The 20,365-nt window shown below is 38.1% G+C and overlaps 1 protein-coding gene across 4 annotated transcripts in view; it reads right to left on the reverse strand.

Annotated features, from left to right (window-relative positions):
- The window catches only part of LOC115221061 (GRAM domain-containing protein 2B-like), a 230,812-nt gene that overhangs the window by 12,785 nt on the left and 197,662 nt on the right, over positions 1-20,365 (reverse strand). For all 4 annotated transcript variants that reach the window (XM_036510419.1, XM_036510418.1, XM_029791275.2 and 1 more), the window contains 5 exons: positions 16,584-16,680; positions 8,313-8,416; positions 7,154-7,249; positions 1,791-1,868; positions 327-374 (listed from right to left, as the gene is read on the reverse strand). In XM_036510419.1, the coding sequence (XP_036366312.1) occupies positions 327-374; positions 1,791-1,868; positions 7,154-7,249; positions 8,313-8,416; positions 16,584-16,680 (423 nt within the window). The remainder of the gene's footprint in view (positions 1-326; positions 375-1,790; positions 1,869-7,153; positions 7,250-8,312; positions 8,417-16,583; positions 16,681-20,365) is intronic.

A 20,365-nucleotide genomic window follows, 5' to 3' on the forward strand; every position in this document is an offset into this window, starting at 1 on the left:
TCATAATACCACCACCACTACCATCATCATAATCACATTCAATGACATGGTAATGTGGGAGAGCTCTAAGTGGTCACTGGCTACAAGAAATAGCAGTCAAATCTTTAAATCATCCACTTCTGTCATACATAAAGAAGAACATACAAGGGCAATGTAGTCCCTTATACACGAAGTTGGGATGGCGGCGGCTAAAACACTTTCAATCATAAGTCTTGTCTAATCAAAGTTGACCTGGGACTAAAAACAAATAAAATAACAGAAGCAGTGCCGCCGCCGCCGCCACCACCACAACAACAACAACAACAAAACTGTGAATCTTTACTTACATTAAACTTTGCTGAAATCCCAGATTCCTCAGCAAAAGAATCTCCAGACTGCAAAAGAAAAATAAAAGGTCAATTAGAGAGACTCAGACTGGGTCCTGTGGGTAAGGTGTCTACACAATTAGACTCTGGCTGATACAATCCTCCAAGCTATCAACAGGAATCATGAGAGGTGCACAGTTTACAGATTATTACTGTAAACAATAGACATACTGTAAATAATGATTTCAAATTTTGTAGAAAAGGGGTACATCAACCCCAGTGCTCAACTGGTACTTTTTCGTTGACCCCCAAAAAGATGACAGGCAAAGTCGATCTCGGTGGAATTTGAACTCAGAATTTAAAGACTGACGAAACACCAATAAGCATTTTGCCCAGTGTGATAATGATTCTACCAGCTTGCTGCTTGACATACTGCAAATATTAATGTTTTGGTTGCTAGCTTATAGTACTGACTTCAAGACTTTGGCATTGTTAATAGCATAGTTCTAAAACTGTGATTGTAGGCTTACACACACAGAGACATGTGCATGTGTATATAAATAATAATAATAATGAAATTATTGTATACAGAGTCAGGTGCACCAAAACTTGTCAAAAAGTGCATATAAAGCATATGCAGTAATGTACAAATGTCTGGAAAAGTGAACAGTGTATGAGTCAGATACATGCTTGTGGGTGTATGGAGGGGAGAAAATCAGGTGTAGTGTTGGCAAATGTTGGCGAATCTCAGGAAGCCTGGAACTTTTGAAGGATGCCGTGCTCTGACAACTAACAAATGATGCCGGCAATTTGTTCCATGCTTCAGCAACTCTCAGCGTGAAAAAATGTTTCCGAAAGTCATGGGAGCTGTGCTGTTTTCTGACTTTGTAAACATGTCCACGGGTGTTAGACAGGTGGAGTTTGAAAAGGTGCTCAGAGTTATTGTTAGTAAGATGGTTAATAATTTTATGGGTGTCTGCCAAGTCAGCTGCCGTCGGAGTTTCAATGTGTCCATGCCCAGGAAAGTAAGGCATTCAGAATATGGCAAATGCCTGATGGAGGGTATTCTCTTGGTTGCACGTCGCTGAATGGTTTCCAGACGATTAATATCCTGGGCAAGATAGGGGTTCCAGACCGGTGATGTAAATTCCAGGTGAGGCCGTACCATAGCTATCTGCAGATATGCGTATGGCTTTCTGTGTATGTGTGTATGTGGTTGTGCACAAGTCTGTATGTATGTTTACACTTGCAATCTATGTAAGTTTATCCACAGTTGCCATTTACCCGGCCAACAAAAACGTCTCTTTGCTTTACTCCTTTGAAGAGGTGAAATAGGAGATTCCTAACTTGAAAAAGGGGCAAAGGTTAGCAACAGGAAGGACTGTCCATCACTTTCACCAACTGACTTTAAAAGGGGAAGATGCACCCCAACATACATTATCTATCATGATCATTGTCATTTAATATCCAAAATGTAAAACGTACCAGTTCCTGATAACGGTCAAAGAGATCTTGCATTAAGTTGTAGGCAGCGTCACGGGATACAAATGAGCCAAAAACATACTGAAACAAAGTAAAAAGGATTGTGATAAATAATTATGAACTTTAACGAAGCTGAATTTAATTATATCATTTAGAGTTTAATACAGAAGAAAAAGCATCAAAGAGCAAGCTGCTATTATTATTATTATTATGATTTAATGATGATAATACAAAGACCTGGAAATAGAGGTAGCCCGAATGTGGAATCTAAAAACAGAAACAATTACTATCATAGTAGGGGCATTAGGTATGATAAAATAATATTCAGACAAATACACAGCAAAAACACCAGGACTTACAAACACATATAACATACAGAAAATTGCACTACAGGGTACTGCACACATCCTACGCAGAACACTTTCAATACAGTAACCATCAGAGCATCACAGCAAACCACAGCACATACCCAAGGCACACAGAGCTGCGCTCGGTAGTGAAGTGAAAGCATGCTATAAAAATAAAACTACTGAATAATAATAATGATAACAACAACAATGGTTTCAAATTTTGGTAGAAGGCCAGCAATTTTGGGGGAGGGGTAAGTCAATTATGTCAACCCCATTGCTCAATTGGTACTTATTTATTCAACCCCAAAAGGATGAAAAGGAAAGTTGTCCATGGTGAAATTTGCACTCAGAATGTGGAGACAGAGGAAATGCCAGTAAGCATTTTGTCCAGCGTGCTAACGATTCTGCCTTTATAATAATAATAATAATAATAATCCTTTCTACTATAGGCACAAGGCCTGAAATTGCGAAAGGGGTGGTGGTGGTGCAGTCAATTAGATCAACTCCAGTATGCAACTGGTACTTAATTTATGAAGCCCAAAAAGATGAAAGGCAAAGTTGATCTCAGCGGAATTTGAATAGAACATAAGAATGGATGAAATGCTGCTAAGCATTTTACCTGGAGTGCGCTAACGATTCCACCTTTACTGCTGCTGCTGCTACTGCTACAACAACAACAACAACAACAACAACAACAACAACAACAACAATCCTTTCTATTATAGGCCTGGAATTTTGGGAGAAGGAGGCTAATTGGCTGCATTGATCCTAGTGCTCAACTGGTAGTTATTTTACCAACTCCAAAAGGAGAGAGAGAGAGATCAGGAATGAATACAGAAACAGGTGTGCTGCCACAAAAGAGATACATGGTTACCCAATCTCCAGGGCCCATGTGGACAGGATTGGGGAGTAAAAGGTAGGCACAATGCATTGAAAATCCTAGAGCTTTGAAAGGAGTTTAAAAGAATGCTACCAACCATTAGACAAGAAGCACTCTCAACGTGTTTTGTGTGTGTGAAGTGTGTTTACACATACAAAGTCAACCTTGGCCAAATTTGAACTTGGAACAAAATGAATCAGAAGGAATACTAGGAAGCATTTTTACCAATGCTCCAACAAGCCTGTCAATCCACCACATAATAATAATAATAATAATAATAATAATAATAATAATAATGGTTTCAAATTTTACTACAAGGGCAATTTGGGGGCAGGGGATGAGTTGATTACTGGTACTTATTTTATCGACCCAGAAAGAATGAAAGACAAAATAAACCTCAGAGGAAATTGAACTCACAACATAAAGACGAATGAAAAGCTGTTAAGCATTTTGCCTGGCATGCTTAATGATTCTGCCAGCTCACTGCCTTACTGCAATAACAACAACAACAACAGCAGCAACAACAACATGGAAAGAAAACCAAAGACCAAGCAGCTGTGGTGATGGTTATGTAAGTTAGTTCATAATCACACACACACACAAACTAGTCAACTAGCAGTCTCGAAAATAGCAATGTATTTCCCAACAATGGTTAGAACTCTTCTGATCACAGGCATGGCTGATGAAGGGTGACCTGGGTCTCAGCGGCAAGATAACAAAGACAGAAACACACATGGATGTACAGGACACGTACACACAACACACGCGTGTACATATGCAGACATACCAATAACATATATTTGAAAAAGAGTATAATTGACTATAACTGACCCCCGACACTTGACTAAACCATAATTTTATTGAACCCCCACATTGACAGTAAGTAGCATTATTTGAACCCATTTAATGTGATGTAACTAAACTGAACAAGGCAGTTCTGTTGCTCTACCATTCCAATGTTCCAGTAACACAAGACATTTGGTCCATTGCAAAAGTTGAATCTGGCAAACTATTCTATCTAGAATTAGGAAGCACCAAATTAGAAACTGTACAAAATATATAAAAAATCCCCAAAATATCCTTAAAACACAGCACACACACACACAAACACACAAAAACTAATTTGTAGTTTTACTATTTGTGCCAGGTGAAGAATCCATATTTTTAGTTTGAAGTAACATAATTTATTCTGGCAAGCCAGGACTGTAACTAGTAGAAGTATGTTAGCATATATATACAGAATTGTTCTATGTAATAAGCAGCAGGTTTGTAAAGAGAGAGAGGGAAGGAGAGAGAGAGAGAAAGGTATGTCGGTCACACTTCACTTAACAATGATGTTTTGCAGATTACTTTCGGTTTTGCTTAAAATAGCAGCAAGTGGTTCCATGTGAAGCACTCTCAACGTGTTTGGTGTGTGTGTGTGTGTGTGTGAAGTGTGTTTACACATACACACACAAAGAAACACACACACACATATAGATACACAAACACACATAGACACAGTGACACAGACACACATACACACCTGGTGATCTTACGTAAATAACCAAGACAACCATTAATTAACGAAGTACTCAATACATATAATTATGCAGAGTTTAATTATTTTTTTATTAGTGCTATCATTAATTGCCCGTTTCTAATTACTTGAATTCTCTTCAGGAGCAATATTACTGGCAATGATATTGCTGCTGGGTTTATATATAAATAAACAGGAAAAAATAAACAAAAACACCATCACAACACACAAAAAACCCCTAGAAAACTAACTCATAATCGACCATTTATTAAGTTTTATTTAATGGAATGATTGGTTTATAGCATCTCGAGAGTTTGTTATGTAAATTAATTAGCAATTAAAATTATATTTAAAAGCTATGCAGTTAATTTTTTTTAGAAATAAATTCTTACCGAAATGCAAATTCCCTTGAATTAATTATTGAGATGATCTTTACGAGGGGGAATAACTCGGTCTTGTTTATAATCACTAATGTTACACCCCCCCCCAGTGTTAGTAGTACTAAGTCCAAAATTGCTGTATACCACTACGACCACCACCACCCACCCTCCTCTTCCTTGTTTTAACGACCGTTTTTTTTTTTCATGTCAGCGGTCACTTGTTTCCAAGTAAGGTACTTGTTTTCCTTGGTCGTTTGAAAGACCAACAGCTCAATCACTGGACATGTTTTTTTTTTTTTTTTACACAGCACACAAATAGCAGGACGACGGAAAGACGCGCGCGACAGGCTATTGTGTTCATTCCATCTACCAATGTCACGTCAGCCTGAGAATATATGGATGATGCATAGTGACAACAAACCAGCAAGCTTGTGGTTGTGAAATGAAGTCCTTGAATGCAGTTATGCCATAGCCTATACACACACTTGCATGTATGCATATACATACGTGCGTAATATATAATCATCATCATCATCATCGTTTAATGTCCGCCTTCCATGCTGGCATGGGTGGGACGGTTTGACAGCAGCCTGCCAGACAGCAGCCTGCCAGACAGCAGCCTGCCAGACAGCAGCCTGCCAGACAGCAGCCTGCCAGACAGAAGCCTGCACCAGACTTCTGTGACTGTTTTGGCAGGATTTTTACAGCTGGATGCCCTTCCAAACGCCAACCACTTTACAGTGTGGACTGGGTGCCTTTTATGTGGCACCTGCACTGACAGGGTCACCAAGTAACTTGCAAGGCAAAAAAATCTTTTGAGATGGGATAATGAAGATAAAACAAAACTAAAGGATATACATGTATTGCAGGAAATATGTTGGTAACAAATATGTACAAAAAATGGGGTTTCATGGGGAAAAATGAAAATTTTATTAAAAGCAAAGACTCATAACAAACATGGTAGAACAAGCTGTAAAGGATAATTATGCATCATCTTAAACTAGCAGATAAAGAGGTTGTAAGAAAATTTATCTAAACTTTTGAACTTGAGCAGAAAGTAACAAATGATAGGCTGACACAGCTATTTTTCTGGCAATATAGCTGGTGAATTTAAACTGAAACAAATGCTGCTGCCACTTGCAAAAGAATTTAAAAGAATGCTACCAACCATTAGACAAGCAAACAGAAAAGCTTGGATTACTACAGCAATGTTTCAATATGCTTCTAGTCTGTCATGTACCACAAGTAAATGAAATTAAAAATTTACTTTTTAACTTTTACATTCTGTATTGTTAAATAGTATTGGTTGGTAATGAATATATACGGCATGGATGTGCAATGTCAGTATGTGCAACAGAGTGCTAGTGTATTGAAAGAAAAGGGCCGAAGAGGAATTAGATGCAGGGTGCAAAAGAGAAGACTGTGTTTGTTTGGTCATATGGTTCATATGGATGTAGTACACAATTGCATACAGAAGTGCTGACCACTTTAAGCGGATGGAACTTGGGGAAGAGGGAGATCCAGGAAGACAGTGTGAAGTACTGAAGTCTGATCTCAAGACATTGAGCCTCAAGGTCTATCTGCCACAGCAGAATTGATACTGGTGCTGGTGCCACATATAAAGACCCAGTACACTCTGGTTAGCATTAAGAAGGGAATCCAGTTGTAGAAACCATGCCAGAACAGACAATGGAACTTGGCGTGGCCCCTGGCCTTACCAGCTCCAGTCAAACTCTTCAACCTATGCCAGTATGATGGTATGGAAAATAAATACACTATATGCCGAATATGATAAACAATAATAAAATTGCAGAAAATACTGTAAATATCACATAAATATATATAGTTATGTGATACAAAAATTCTATAATTATAAGCATAATTATAATTAGGGTTCAGCAAAAAAAAGATTATTAATTATCAATTGATTAATTAATTTTACCTTTTATTATTATAGTTATGTGATATTTACAAAATTTCCAGCTGTTTAGTTATTGTTTATCATACAGTGCATATATTTTCCATATCACATATATACAATATCAACCTAGTCAGGATATTGTGAGGTGTGTGTGTGTGTATGTATGTATAACACATACACAGAAGTTTAATGATGGCAGTAATAGAGTAGCACAATGCTAAATTACGTGCGTGCACGCATGCGCGCACACACACACACACACATTCTCTCTCTCTCTCTCTCTCATTACTTCAAAGTGTAGAGTTTCATTTCTTACCTTCTCTGTTGTGGTTTGTACTCCGATTGCATTTGGAATGATGAATGCTGTTTTCTCTTTGGTCACACTAAGAACATTGTCAAGAGGGATTTCAATCTGAAAGAAAGGACGCCAAGTTCCACCATTATTCAAAGACAACCTTAAAGAGACAGACAGCTATGGTTTTGTGTGGTTAATAAGTTTGTTTTGCAACTAAATGATTCTGAATTCAATTACATTGGATCACACCTTCGCACTTTGGGCAAATGTCTTTTGGCACAGCTTTGGGTTGGTCCATACCAGGTCAAGGAAAAAACATTAAACTGAAACAGAAACTAGGAGATAACCTGCTGTGCAAGTGCATGTGTGTAACTATCTTATGTATTATGTCTATGAACATGTATGGCCATGTGGCAAAGAGAACTTCATTATACAACTTCATGATCTATTAGAACTTCCACCACAGCTTCAAGTTGACCAATGGCTTGTAAATAGAATTTGGTAGATGGAATCTGTGCAGGAAGCTCATTACATGTGTGTCCGTACCTCTGTATCTTTTGCCAACATAGAACAGCAATACATGTAAACATCAGCAACAAATCAAATGAACAGATGTCTCTGGACTACAATACCCTAGAGTATATTTGTTGCACTGATGCCCCCTTGTCACTCTTTCCGTAATAGATTCAGTGAACTGCTGACTGGCCAATTGGAAATCAATAACCAATCATACTTTTCTACATGAAATAAAATAACTCAGAAATGGTAATGGCTGTAACTTTGCGAAACATGTGGCACATATGGTAAGTTCAAGTTCCATGAAAGTACAGCAAATGTGTGGTGCATAGGGGAACACAAGAGGGGTGGTGAGTGGAGGAGAGGACAGACATAGGGCGGGCTTGAGAGGACAGAGATATTGAATGGGCCTAAATGGAGATGGGGAGAAGTACATTGGGTGAGCCTTGCTAGTTCAAAGGGGCCATAATCATTGTGGTCTCAATAGAAGAGACAGAAAACACCGAGCAAAAAAGGGGCCAGTAGTTGTAATATGTTAGTGCATGTCTTTGCCTTCCTCTCCATGTGATTGTATAGTGGGATCAATGTGCCACACATGTCAGCTATGCTGTTATGTGGGTCACATACGATTCCAGCTCTCAAAAGCAAGGCGAATGTTACTTACATGCCTGCCACGGCCTCTGATCTTGGAATAGAAACAAAACCAACCAAGGGATATGTACAGGTGTCCCTGCAGGAGAATATCTCCTTGGTATGCACAGGAATAATCTGTAAGAATCAGGAAAAAAAATAATGATAATTACAATAAAATGAAATATTAAGAATTGTTAATGAATGAAAACAACAAATTAGGATTTAATTAAGGAAAACATTTAGTGTTTACATAGTTAATTGGTGAGAAAGTAATGGGTCAATAAGTCAAATCTACTTCAAGTATTTGTCTGTGTGTCTGGAGTGGGAAAATCTTTTACACTGCTCCTTGAAGAATCTTACAACTGGAACACAAACATTATGGGGTTAAGGTGCTGGACTACTGACCACATGGTCGTGTGGTCAGATCTTAATACAGTCACTGTGATATGACACTTTGCTTCATTTAGTCTGCATGGCTTAACCAAAATCAGGTTTTCACTAGTCCCTACTTCATCACAGTTGAGTGGTTAGTGGCAGAAAAGTATATTCCTGCAGCTGTAGAAACAAATGAACTGTCTCTCTATGAGAGTACAGGAAAATGGATAAAAGGAGACAGAAAAACCTTTCTAAGGTAATGACAGCTAGTCTAAAGAAAAGGGTATTACCCACTGAATGATCACCGGTTCATAACAATATGACCAAGATACTTAACCATCTATAGTCCAGTGTATCTGGCTATAATTAGGTACCACAGTGTGGTAGAGTTTATTGTACTATGTTCATGACCAAGACACTTAACTGTCAAAAGTCCAGTTTACCTAGCTGGTTATAATTTGGTACCACAGTGTAGCACTGTTCATTGTACTGTGTCTATGATGAGGGCACTTCACCAAAAACGGTCTTCCAAACTGTAAATAGGTATCAGTTTCGTATAGTTCACCATGCTCTGTCCATGACGAAGACACTTTTCTGTCAACTGTCCAGTCTACCTCTACTTAGTTGCAAGAAGGTACTATTATATAAAGATGATCACTCCATCTGTGATACAGTCTGTCTTAACTAACAACACATTTATAGCTTATCCATCTTATTCTAAGTTAAATGATATATTGCCATAATCATAATGCCTTGTAACATTTGTTCTGACTTTCTGTAGCCTAAGTTCAAGTCCAACTGAGGTCAACTTTGCCTTTCATTCTCTCAGGGGTCAGAAAAGAACAACCAATCTAGAGTGGTACTTTGGTGGAGAGGTTTTCTAAAGGGTAATAGATGCTGCTTTTATTCCTAAATATAAGTTAAAACAAAGACAAACACACAGAAAAGCCCTTAATGAAACACTAGTCTTATGGAAACTTTATATTTTTATGTCTACAATTTCCATTGATTGAAATTGATTAAAAAATCAATGGAAATTGTAGTTGTGATACCAGTGCCGGTGGCATGTAAAATGATCCATCTGAACGTGGCCGTTGCCAGTGCCGCCTCGACTGGCTTCCGTGCCGGTGGCACATAAAAAGCACCAACCAATCGTGGCCTTGCCAGCCTCGCCTGGCACGTAAAAAGCACCCACTACACTCACGGAGTGGTTGGCGTTAGGAAGGGCATCCAGTCATAGAAACTGCCAGATCAGACTGGAGCCTGGTGCAGCCTCCTGGATTTCCAGACCCTGGTCAAACCGTCCAACCCATGCTAGCATGGAAAACGGACGTTAAACGATGATGATGATGATCTAATACCTTCTTCACTTTCTGCAACAAAGATGAGTTTTATGAGAACTCGTTAAACAAAATAATTTTAACTGTTTGTCTTAACTTAACCAAATTAACATTTACAAAATAAAATTACAGAGTGTAGAATTCATTAACTATTCGATAAGATATTGATTAATGAAGCATTCATTGGATTTGGCAGGCTTCTTTTCTCAGATGATTAATCAATTTCTGCTTCTTTTGTTGCCAAATTTTACCTCTAAGGAAATATCTAAAAAAAAAATTTTTAAATGAAGTCTTTTGCTTTAGAAATGTCCATGTTAGGTGAAAGAGATTTATATTTGAGCCACTGCAGGTGATAGAACTAATTAATAGAAGACATTTAACTGTCATCTTTAGGTCACACAGAATTATCTTTGAGCCTGTGTGTGTGCATGTGAGTATCAGTGTATCTGTAATTTTGTGTGTGGTTATGTGCATAAATTTAGTTTTGTGTGTTTTAATGTGTATAAGTGTAGTTTTGCATGCGTGAGTGTGTATATGTAATTTTATGCATGTAAACAATACAAAACATTTTTTACACAATAACGATGAAGTGTGTATAGCCTGGTAGGTATGTGCGTTTCTCTTGTATTGTTATGTAACTACACACACACACACACAAAGGCAAACCTGTACACAGACACATACATACATACACACAAGTATACATCCAAACAAAAATACGCACAGAACATTCTCCCCATGGCCTGGCTTTTGGGTAGTAATGACAAGGGTTCCAGTTGATTCAATCAATGGAAAAGCCTGCTTGCAAAATTCATGTGCAAGTGGATGAGTATTCTACTGACATGCTTACCCTTAACCCTTTTGTTACTGTATTTATTTTGAGATGCTCTGCGTTTCTTTCAATTACTTTAAATATAAGAAACAATTTAGTAAAATAACTTGGTTATCATTCAGCTAGTGTTAGGAACATAAATTGTGTCTAAGGTTTGGTGGCAGATTTTAATTCAAAACTTATGAAAACAAGACATTTGTACTACAGAGTCAGAAGCGGTTTCAGCTGGATTGGTAATGAAAGAAAGGGTTAAGAATTGTTTCTCTATTATATATTTGAACCCTTTTGTTACCATTATTTCTGCTGAGATGCTCTGTGTTTCTTTTAATTAATTTTAAATATAACAAAGAATTTAGTAAAATAACTTGGTTATCATTCAGCTAGTGTTAGGAACATAAATTGTGACTAAGGTTTGGTGGCAGATTTTAATTCAAAACTTATGAAAACAAAACATTTGTACTCAGGGCCAGAGCTGGTTTCAGCCGGGTTGGTAACGAAAGGGTTAACATAGTTCTCAGAGAGAGATTCAGTGTGACACAGAATGTGACAAGGCTGGCCTTTTGAATTACAGGTACAACTCATTTTTACCAACTGAGTGGATTGGAGAAATAAGAAATAAAGTGTCTTGCTCAACGATACAATGGGCCACTGGAAATCGAACTCACAACCTTATGATTATGAGCTGAATACCCTAGCCCCTAAGCCATGCACTTTCACAGCATTTTTCTCATAAACACACAGAGAAACTGAAGAATTTCTTTATTGATGGATATTCAGTTGTCTAATTAACTAAACAGCTTAATCACTCAGCTATTGTGTAAGTGGCTGGGTATTCCACAGACATGTGTACTCCTAATGGCGCCATTACAGGTCTAGTACATCTGAAAGGCTTCCACACAGACTCTGTCTCCCAATTTCACCTCACAAGACTTGAGTTGAGCTAAGGTGACATTAGAAGACACTTGCCCAAGATGTCACACACTGGTATTGAAATCTGAGACCTTACGATTGCAAAATCACTTTCTAACCACTTCACCATGTATGTGGCCTGCAAATAGATATATATTTATTTCTTTACTGCCTACAGGGGGCTAAACATAGAGGTGACAAACAAGGACAGACAAAGAGATTAAGTTGATTACATCGACCCCAGTGAGTAACTGGTACTTAATTTATCGACCCCGAAAGGATGAAAGGCAAAGTCGACCTTGGCGGAATTTGAACTCAGAACGTAACGGCAGACGGAATACTGCTAAAGCTTCTGCCTACCAAATCCACTCACAGTAACTTGGTTGGAGATAAAGAAGTTAACAATTATTTATTATTAATGTCGTTGCCAGTGCCGCTGGACTGGCTCCTGTGCAGGTGGCACATAAAAAAGCACCATTTGGGCGTGGCCATTGCCAGTACCACCAAACTGGCCCTCGTGCCGGTGGCACGTAAAAGCACCCATTACACTCTCGGAGTGGTTGGCGTTAGGAAGGGCATCCAGCTGTAGAAACTCTGCCAGATCAGATTGGAGTCTGGTTCACCAGACCTCAGTCAAATTGTCCAACCCATGCGAGCATGGAAAGTGGACGTTAAACAATGATGATGGTGAAATTGGTCATTATATATATATAAAAATGTGTGCTTGCGTGACTTTGTGCTTTTGTCCCCCACTACTTTTGTCCTTATAACTTAGCAGTTCAGTAAAAGAGACTGACAAAATAAATACCAAGCTTACAAAAAAAAGGGCTAAAGCAGTGTCCCAGCATGGCCACAGTCTAATGACTGAAACAAGTAAAGAATAAAAGGGAGGTGGGGTGTATTGTGTGTTTAGGGGGGATGTGCGTGTGTCTCTGTGTGTATACAAGAGAAAATGTGGGTGTTTGTAATGGGGAAATATGTGAGAGTGTGTGAAGTATGTGTGTGTGTGTATGTGTGTATGGGGAGAATATACATATGCAGGGGTTATTTGTACATGTAGATGTATATATATATATATATGCAAATATGTGTGTGTATAAAAGAGTGAGTGTATGCATGTCTTGGTGTATGTGTGTAGGGGATATGTGGAAGTGGAGGTAGAGAGAAATCTGTGAGTGTGTATGTCTGTGTATGTGTATGTATGTGCATGTGTACCATGGCCACAATAGAGTTAAGTAGAAGTGACAAGCAGAGAAAGCAGTGTCTTATTAAAGTCAAATTTTTCATTTCTAGTTGACATAATTTCACAAACTGGCCTCTTTCCATGTGTTCCTATGACCTACGGCCTCTACCTTTTCACTCCCACTTCTCTCACCAAGTCAGTGACCCCAGAAAAAAAATGTTGCTGCAAACCTATGATCAGAGGCATTCCACATAGGACCATCCAACCATTCTAATATGTAAGAGACAGAGGGTGGTGGCAGTGGTGGTGATTAATGAAGTATGTATGTAGTGGAACAATGACAAAAGGGGCTCTTTAACCTCTATGTGGTTACTCAACCAGCTGGACATAACAGTAAGGTCATGCCTGGAGCATCTTTGATCATAGGTGTGTGTGTGCATCAGGGCTGACTAGAGACTAAACAACAACTATATCCACTAACACTAACAAGTATACTGAGACCCGCTTCGGTCATGACTGACCATGGGATTGCACCTAGAAAGTTACCCTCCCAGGCACAAGTCCGGGCAAGGTTGTTTATGGAAGACCGGCAGTCGCCCATGCATACTGGCCTCCCCTCTCCACGCCACCAGTGTTATCCAAGGGAAAGGCAAAGGTCGATATAGCTTGGCACCTGTGATGTCACAACTCATTTCTACAGCAGAGTGAACTGGAGCAACATGAAATATAGTGTCTTGCTCAAGAAAACAACACGCAGCCTAGTCCAGGATTTGAGCTCACAACCTCACGATCGTAAGCTCGATGCTCTAACCACTGAGCCATGTGCCTTCACTAGTATACTACACATGATAAAAGTACACTATACTAAGGAAACCTATGTACACACAAACACAATATGTATCTAAATACAAGAAGTAGCCACAGATGGAATGTCTCTAATTTCACAACTAATTCTATCAAAACTGGTCTGGGTGAAGGTGGGGGTGGAGGGTAGTGTAACCAAAACTCATAGTTTGGTTTTAAGTCAGTATTTCCATGCAGGCATGGGCTGGCCAAATACACTAAGGTATTGTTTAAAATATAAAGGACCTTCCTACTGCCAACTCACCTTTATACAATGTACTTTATACTTTACACACACACTGTCTTTTCTGTCATAAGGCAGTTTGGTGTGATTTGAAAGATATTTGATTGCTATTTCTAGCAGAATGCTAAGCTACTAAGCTGAGGTTCCCTTGTTTATTGATATCATATTTTGGTGCACAGTTACTGACAGCTGATCACAGATTTAGGTTTATTGTCTATGTAAATATGATGAGGTTAATGTTCAACACAATACAAGAGACTCCATTCATAAAGAACTGCTTTCCAGTTTTCTCATCAATGTTTATATCCTTCACATACACACACACACACGGATGCATACGCATACACACATACAGATATGGATGCATACACATATACACACATATCTATACAGCTCAAGATGCCCTGGTTATAGGACTACATATATATATATATATATATATATACAAATGTATATATATACATATGTGTATATATATATATACATGTATACACATATCTATATACATATATATGTATACATACACACACACACACATATATATATATATATATATACACACACACACACAAGAAAGATTAAAATGGCATAGTTTTTTTGTTGTTGTTTTACTTGTTTCAGTCATGTGACTGCAGCCATGCTGGAGCACCACCTTTGGTTGAACAAATCGGCCACAGGACTTATTCTTTATAAGTCTAGTACTTATTCAATCAGTGTCCTTTTGCCGAAATGCTAAGTTATGGGAACGTAAACATAGCAACATTGGTTGTCAAGCAATGGTGGGGGTAGAGAATCTCTCTCAAGCACCTCAATCATCATTGAACGACATTATCCATGACAGGTACATATAGGACTAAATATTAATATCATCAAAATTAATGCCTTCAGTTTTTATTCCAAATCATATACTTTACATTATATAGATTATGCGTGTTTCATGACAACATATTCCTATATACATACATTATGTATATATATTTAAATAATGAGGGAGATAAATTGAATATTAATTTAATTATTATCAATTAAAACCAGTAACCTAGCGTTATAAAAAATCTGAAAAATCAGAGAAAATTTCAATATATGTGTATATTTAGGGCTAAAATATATATAGCTGTCCACATAGTGGTTTTTTAGCCCTAAATACACACACACACACACACACACACAGTTCAAACTAATGAAACATTCATTAGTTATAGACTGCTCCCTCTGTTTATACCAGTGAACTATGTTTGACCATGATGGTGATGACAGAGTTGTTTGTGACAGAAATTCCATCAGAATATCTTTTAAGTTATTATGTGAACTAAAGACATCAACATAAAAAGATTTGACGATGATTAATTTCAGAAGTTAATCTGTTGGGTTGTTAATCTGATTACAGTGGATTACCTACACAAGTGGTCTGTTTCAGTATTAACCGGGTGATATGGCCAGACATCAGGTGATTGGTCAGGAAGGAGTGGTGGTCCAGCCCTGATCAAACAGATCAAAAGTGTTCTAGCCATAATCACGACATCTTTTCGTGTATCAGAAATTAACATTATCCAAGATGTTCTTATTTTTAAAGAATGGTAGAGGTAGAGTGGGGTTGTGGTTTTAGGGAGATTTGGCTGTTATTTCTAGCAAGTAGGCCAACTTGAGGTCCAACAACAATATAGCCATATGTGAGGCACCTGCATCACAACTTCACTGAGTGTATCTTATGGCTAATAAATCTCACACAAAAACAGAAACCAAGGGAATGAAACCTTAATTGTGGCTGCAAAACTGTGATGGTTTTTTTTTAAATTTCAGTTTCTGTTTTAATTTTACATTACAAGTGATTAAGATTGGAGTTGATTGGTTACAGGTTTTCAATGACTGATGATCACTGGTTTATTACATTTTGGATGGAGCAACCTACAAAGACGAGTTTATATCTGAGACAGAGCAACCACCACTAGGGATTTCACTACCTTCCCCACTTCTCTTTTCTCAAGTGCTTATGCATTGTTGATAAGTATACATTGTAAAAGGCACACACACACACAGACAGAGGCTGTGGGGTTAAGAAATTCATTTCCCAACCATATGGTTTTGGGTTCAATCCAACTGTGTGGCATCTTGGGTGTCTTCTACTAAAGCTATGGACCAACGAAAGTCTTGTGGATGGGTTTGGTAGGTGGAAACTGAAAGAGTCCTGGAGGAAAGAGTACCTTGCTTGGAAACTGGTGATTGTTGGAGACAGGGAAGGCATCGAGCTGTAGAAAATCTGCCTCAATAAAATACACAATAGGCTTCTGTCACCAAATTATGCTGTGCAGTGTGATTGGATCAGGAACTGAATGATTGAGTATTTACTCTTATTAACATATACCATGCTGGTTCAACTCTGGTGGAAAGTGAGGTGAGGGCTGATCCTGAAATAGGATTTGGGGTTGGTATGCTTACGTCTATATTTTCTTAGGGACAAAGAAACACTCAAACTCCACACTCAATGTGCAAATTTTAAAACATTTTGATTGTTGCACCTTCAGACAGGGATTAGTTAAAGAAAAGAAGAGTCAGGAGATGGAAGATGGTCTACTTACGATCAATTAGAGATTCCGACCGAGGCACAGATTTGAAGAGTTTATGAAATTTTGCCACTTTAGATTTACTGACAGTTGGGACGTGAAGCAACATTTCCTGGAAAATTGAAGACGAAAAGAAATAAAATGAATGGAAGGAGGAGGATTGAATAGATATGTATTTATGTAATATATATATATATATATATATATATATGTATCATCATCATCGTTTAACGTCTGCTTTCCATGCTAGCATGGGTTGGACGATTTGACTGAGGACTGGTGAACCAGATGGCTGCACCAGGCTCCAATCTGATCCAGCTGTAGAAACTCTGCCAAATCAAGATTGGAGCCTGATGTAGCCATCTGGTTCGCCAGTCCTCAGTGAAATCGTCCAACCCATGCTAGCATGGAAAGCAGACGTTAAATGATGATGATGATGATGATATACATATATATATATATATATATATATATACATATGTCTTTTATATTTTACACTTTTACATGCTCCAGTCATTAGACTGTGGCCATACTGGGGCACTGCTTTGATGAACTTTAGTTAAACATATCAACCTGAGTACTTTTTTTCTTTTAAAGCCTGGCACTTTGTTAGTCAAGTACATATTAAGCCCGGTACTTATTCTATCTTTTGCCAAACTGCTAGGTTATAGGGATGTAAACATGCCAACATTGGTTGTCAAGTGGCAGTGGGAGACAAACACAAAGGCGCACACACACATTCATCATCATCATCATCTTTTACCATCCGTTTTCCATGGTGGCATGGGTTGGACAGTTTGACAGGAGTTGGCCAGCAGGAAAACTGTCCAAACCTTGCCAGCATGGAGACAGGTGCTAAAAGATGATGATAATGATGATTAGATGTGTGTGTGTGTGTGTGTGTGTGTGTGTGTGTGTGTCTATATACACAACAAGCTTCTTTTACTGTCTGTCTACCAAATCCACTCACAAGGCTTAGGTCAGCCCAAGGCTATAGTAGAAGACACTTGCCCAAGGTGCCACGCAGTGGGATTGAACTGGAACCATGTGGTTGAGAAGCAAACTTCTTACCACACAGCCATGCCTGCACCTATAATAATATGTGTGCATGTGTATGTGTGTATATATATATATATATAATTACAGAGAGGCGGGCAGCATATTTATATATACATATATACACACACATATATAGAGTGGAGGAGTAAGATATATATTAATATATAAAGAGATAGATAGGCAGATATATAGAGCTATTAAATAACACTGGCAGGAATTGAATTAGCCTTGAATTGGGACATGGTTACCCCCACCTACCTACCTACCTACCTATCTATCTATAAATGCAAACATTTTTTTATCAGTACAAATAAAAGATATTTGTGTGAGTGTTTGCATGTGTATATACTGATATCTGTAACCCAGTTCTTAGGAGTGTTATTTCTATTCACTCAGTGACATTTCAGATATCAATACATAAAGATATGATTGGTCAACATTATTTGACCCAGTTCTTTTGCAAATCTTATACAACAGCTACAAATGCTATGGTTAAGAAATAAAGCTACTTCCAAGGCATCTCTTGACTTGCTATACGTAGCAGCATAGAAATCCAGTTAACAACCCTTCCTTAAAGTTTTAAAAATAGGGGCTATGAAGTAACGAAGTGGGGGTTTTATAGCAACTAAATCTTCATCAATAAACCCCCCTCCAACTATTTTTAAGATAAAGAATAGCCATGGCAATGTGGGGTACAGAGTTTGCTTCATAACCATGTGGTTTGAAGTTCTATTCTACTTATGGTCACCTTGGGCAAGTGACTTGTATTACAACCTTGGGTCAAACGCCTTGTGAGCAGAATCAAAAGACAGAAACTGTATGGAAGTCTGTCATATATGTGTGTACATGTGTGGTGTGTGTGTGTGTGTGTGTGCATGTATGCACCCAGTGCACTGTAATGTGGTTGGTGATGGGAAGGGCATCCAGCTGTGGAAACCAAGCCAAATAAAAGTAATGGATGCCCAGTTTTTCAAAAGAGACAATGATCTTTAAAAGTTTCGATAAAGTTTTGTCAGAATTAAATTTGAAGTTGTTTATAGCTTGGGTAATCTTTCCTTTCAGGTTGTTTTTAATTCTACAATTGTATTGAAATGTATTCAATGGAAATTGTTGTTGTGATACCAGTGCCAGTGGCACGTAAAAAGCACCATCCGAACGTAGCCATTGCCAGTGCTGCCTTAACTGGCTTCCATGCTGACGGCATGTAAAATGCACCAATCAATCATGGCCGTTGCCAGCCTCTCCTGGCACCTGTGCCACATAAAAGACACCCACTACACTCACAGAGTGGTAGGCGTTAGGAAGGGTATCCAGCTGTAGAAACACTGCCAGATCAGACTGGAGCCTGGTGCAACCTCCTGACTTCCCAGACCCCGGCTGAACCGTCCAACCCATGCTAGCATGGAAAACGGACGTTAAACGATGATGATGATGTACATACTGAGTGGGGTTTGCCATTTTCGTAAATTGTTTTGAGACATTACCGGACGTACTTCTTTATGCGTGTATTGTTACAATGTTGTGTTTATATAAATATTTTATATATAGAGATATGTTAAGATGCATATATCGTTTATATAAATATGCTGGAATATATGTAATGTTCAAAACACTTACAAAGAAATATCTGTATGCAATCTTACTGCACTCTGTAGCTCAACTTTTCCAATATTTAGCACGTTGCCTTCATATGAGCAATAATTACACATGTCTGAGTATCGGACTGACCATAACTGTTACCATGTATGTGAGTTTGTGTGTGCATGCATATGATCTTGCAATGCTTGTCATTGGAACCTGCTATGAAGATTGCAAGAATGGCAAACGGCTTGTACAAGCTTTTGTCACTTAAATCCAGTGATGTACAGATATCTCACTTTTATTTCATTTCTTGATCCATTTTGTATTTTATAAAGTCCTATATAGTTATGGATGTATGGTGTGAAAAGTTATATCCATGCACATGTAAAAACGAAAATAAATCAGAACAGTCAGGCTGAATGTGAAATAGCTGTCATCTGACAAAATGAGGGAATCATCACATATTTGTGTATTGAAATTTTCTGTATTTTCGCAAGACTATCAGTAAAAAAAAAAAACCACATACTGATATGATGGTTATCTTCCCTGTGACAATATGTCCCATATCTCCACCCTTTCCAAGACTAGTGGATTAAAAAAAAAAAACCCTTACTTGTCAAACAGGTAAGAGTTAGTGACTGGGAGAGCGTCCAGCTGTAAGATACTGTCTCAAATAAGAATCTATTCAATCCATGCCAGCATAAAAATATGAATTTAAAACAAATGAATGAACTATACTAGCCAGTAAGGTAGCCTCTTATGAAATTATCTGATCTGTAGACTATAGCACTTAAATCTCCCTCTACAAATATCCTGCAGCTGGTTTTTATAACAGGGAGCGCAGTAAACAGCTAGGGAGCATCCTTGTTTTAAATTCACCTGTTCTTTGACCTCTGAACCCACCTTTAAACTCTACATTGTATAACCACCCACATTACTTTGGATATATATTTTTGTCTCAAATTAAATTGTCATCTTTGGAACAAGAGCCACATATGTTCTGCTGAATTAGCTTATGCTTGTTTAGTAGGATCACTTTACTAATAAAATCCTCATGACCAACCTTGACTTCTTTTAACATGCGGAGTATGAATTAACGAAGAGCTTTCTATAAGCAGCCAAACCCTTATCACAGACTCCTGATTTTTCTTTCTTAA

This window comes from Octopus sinensis, linkage group LG17 (genome assembly GCF_006345805.1).
Source record: "Octopus sinensis linkage group LG17, ASM634580v1, whole genome shotgun sequence".
In the NCBI taxonomy this organism is placed as follows: domain Eukaryota; kingdom Metazoa; phylum Mollusca; class Cephalopoda; order Octopoda; family Octopodidae; genus Octopus; species Octopus sinensis.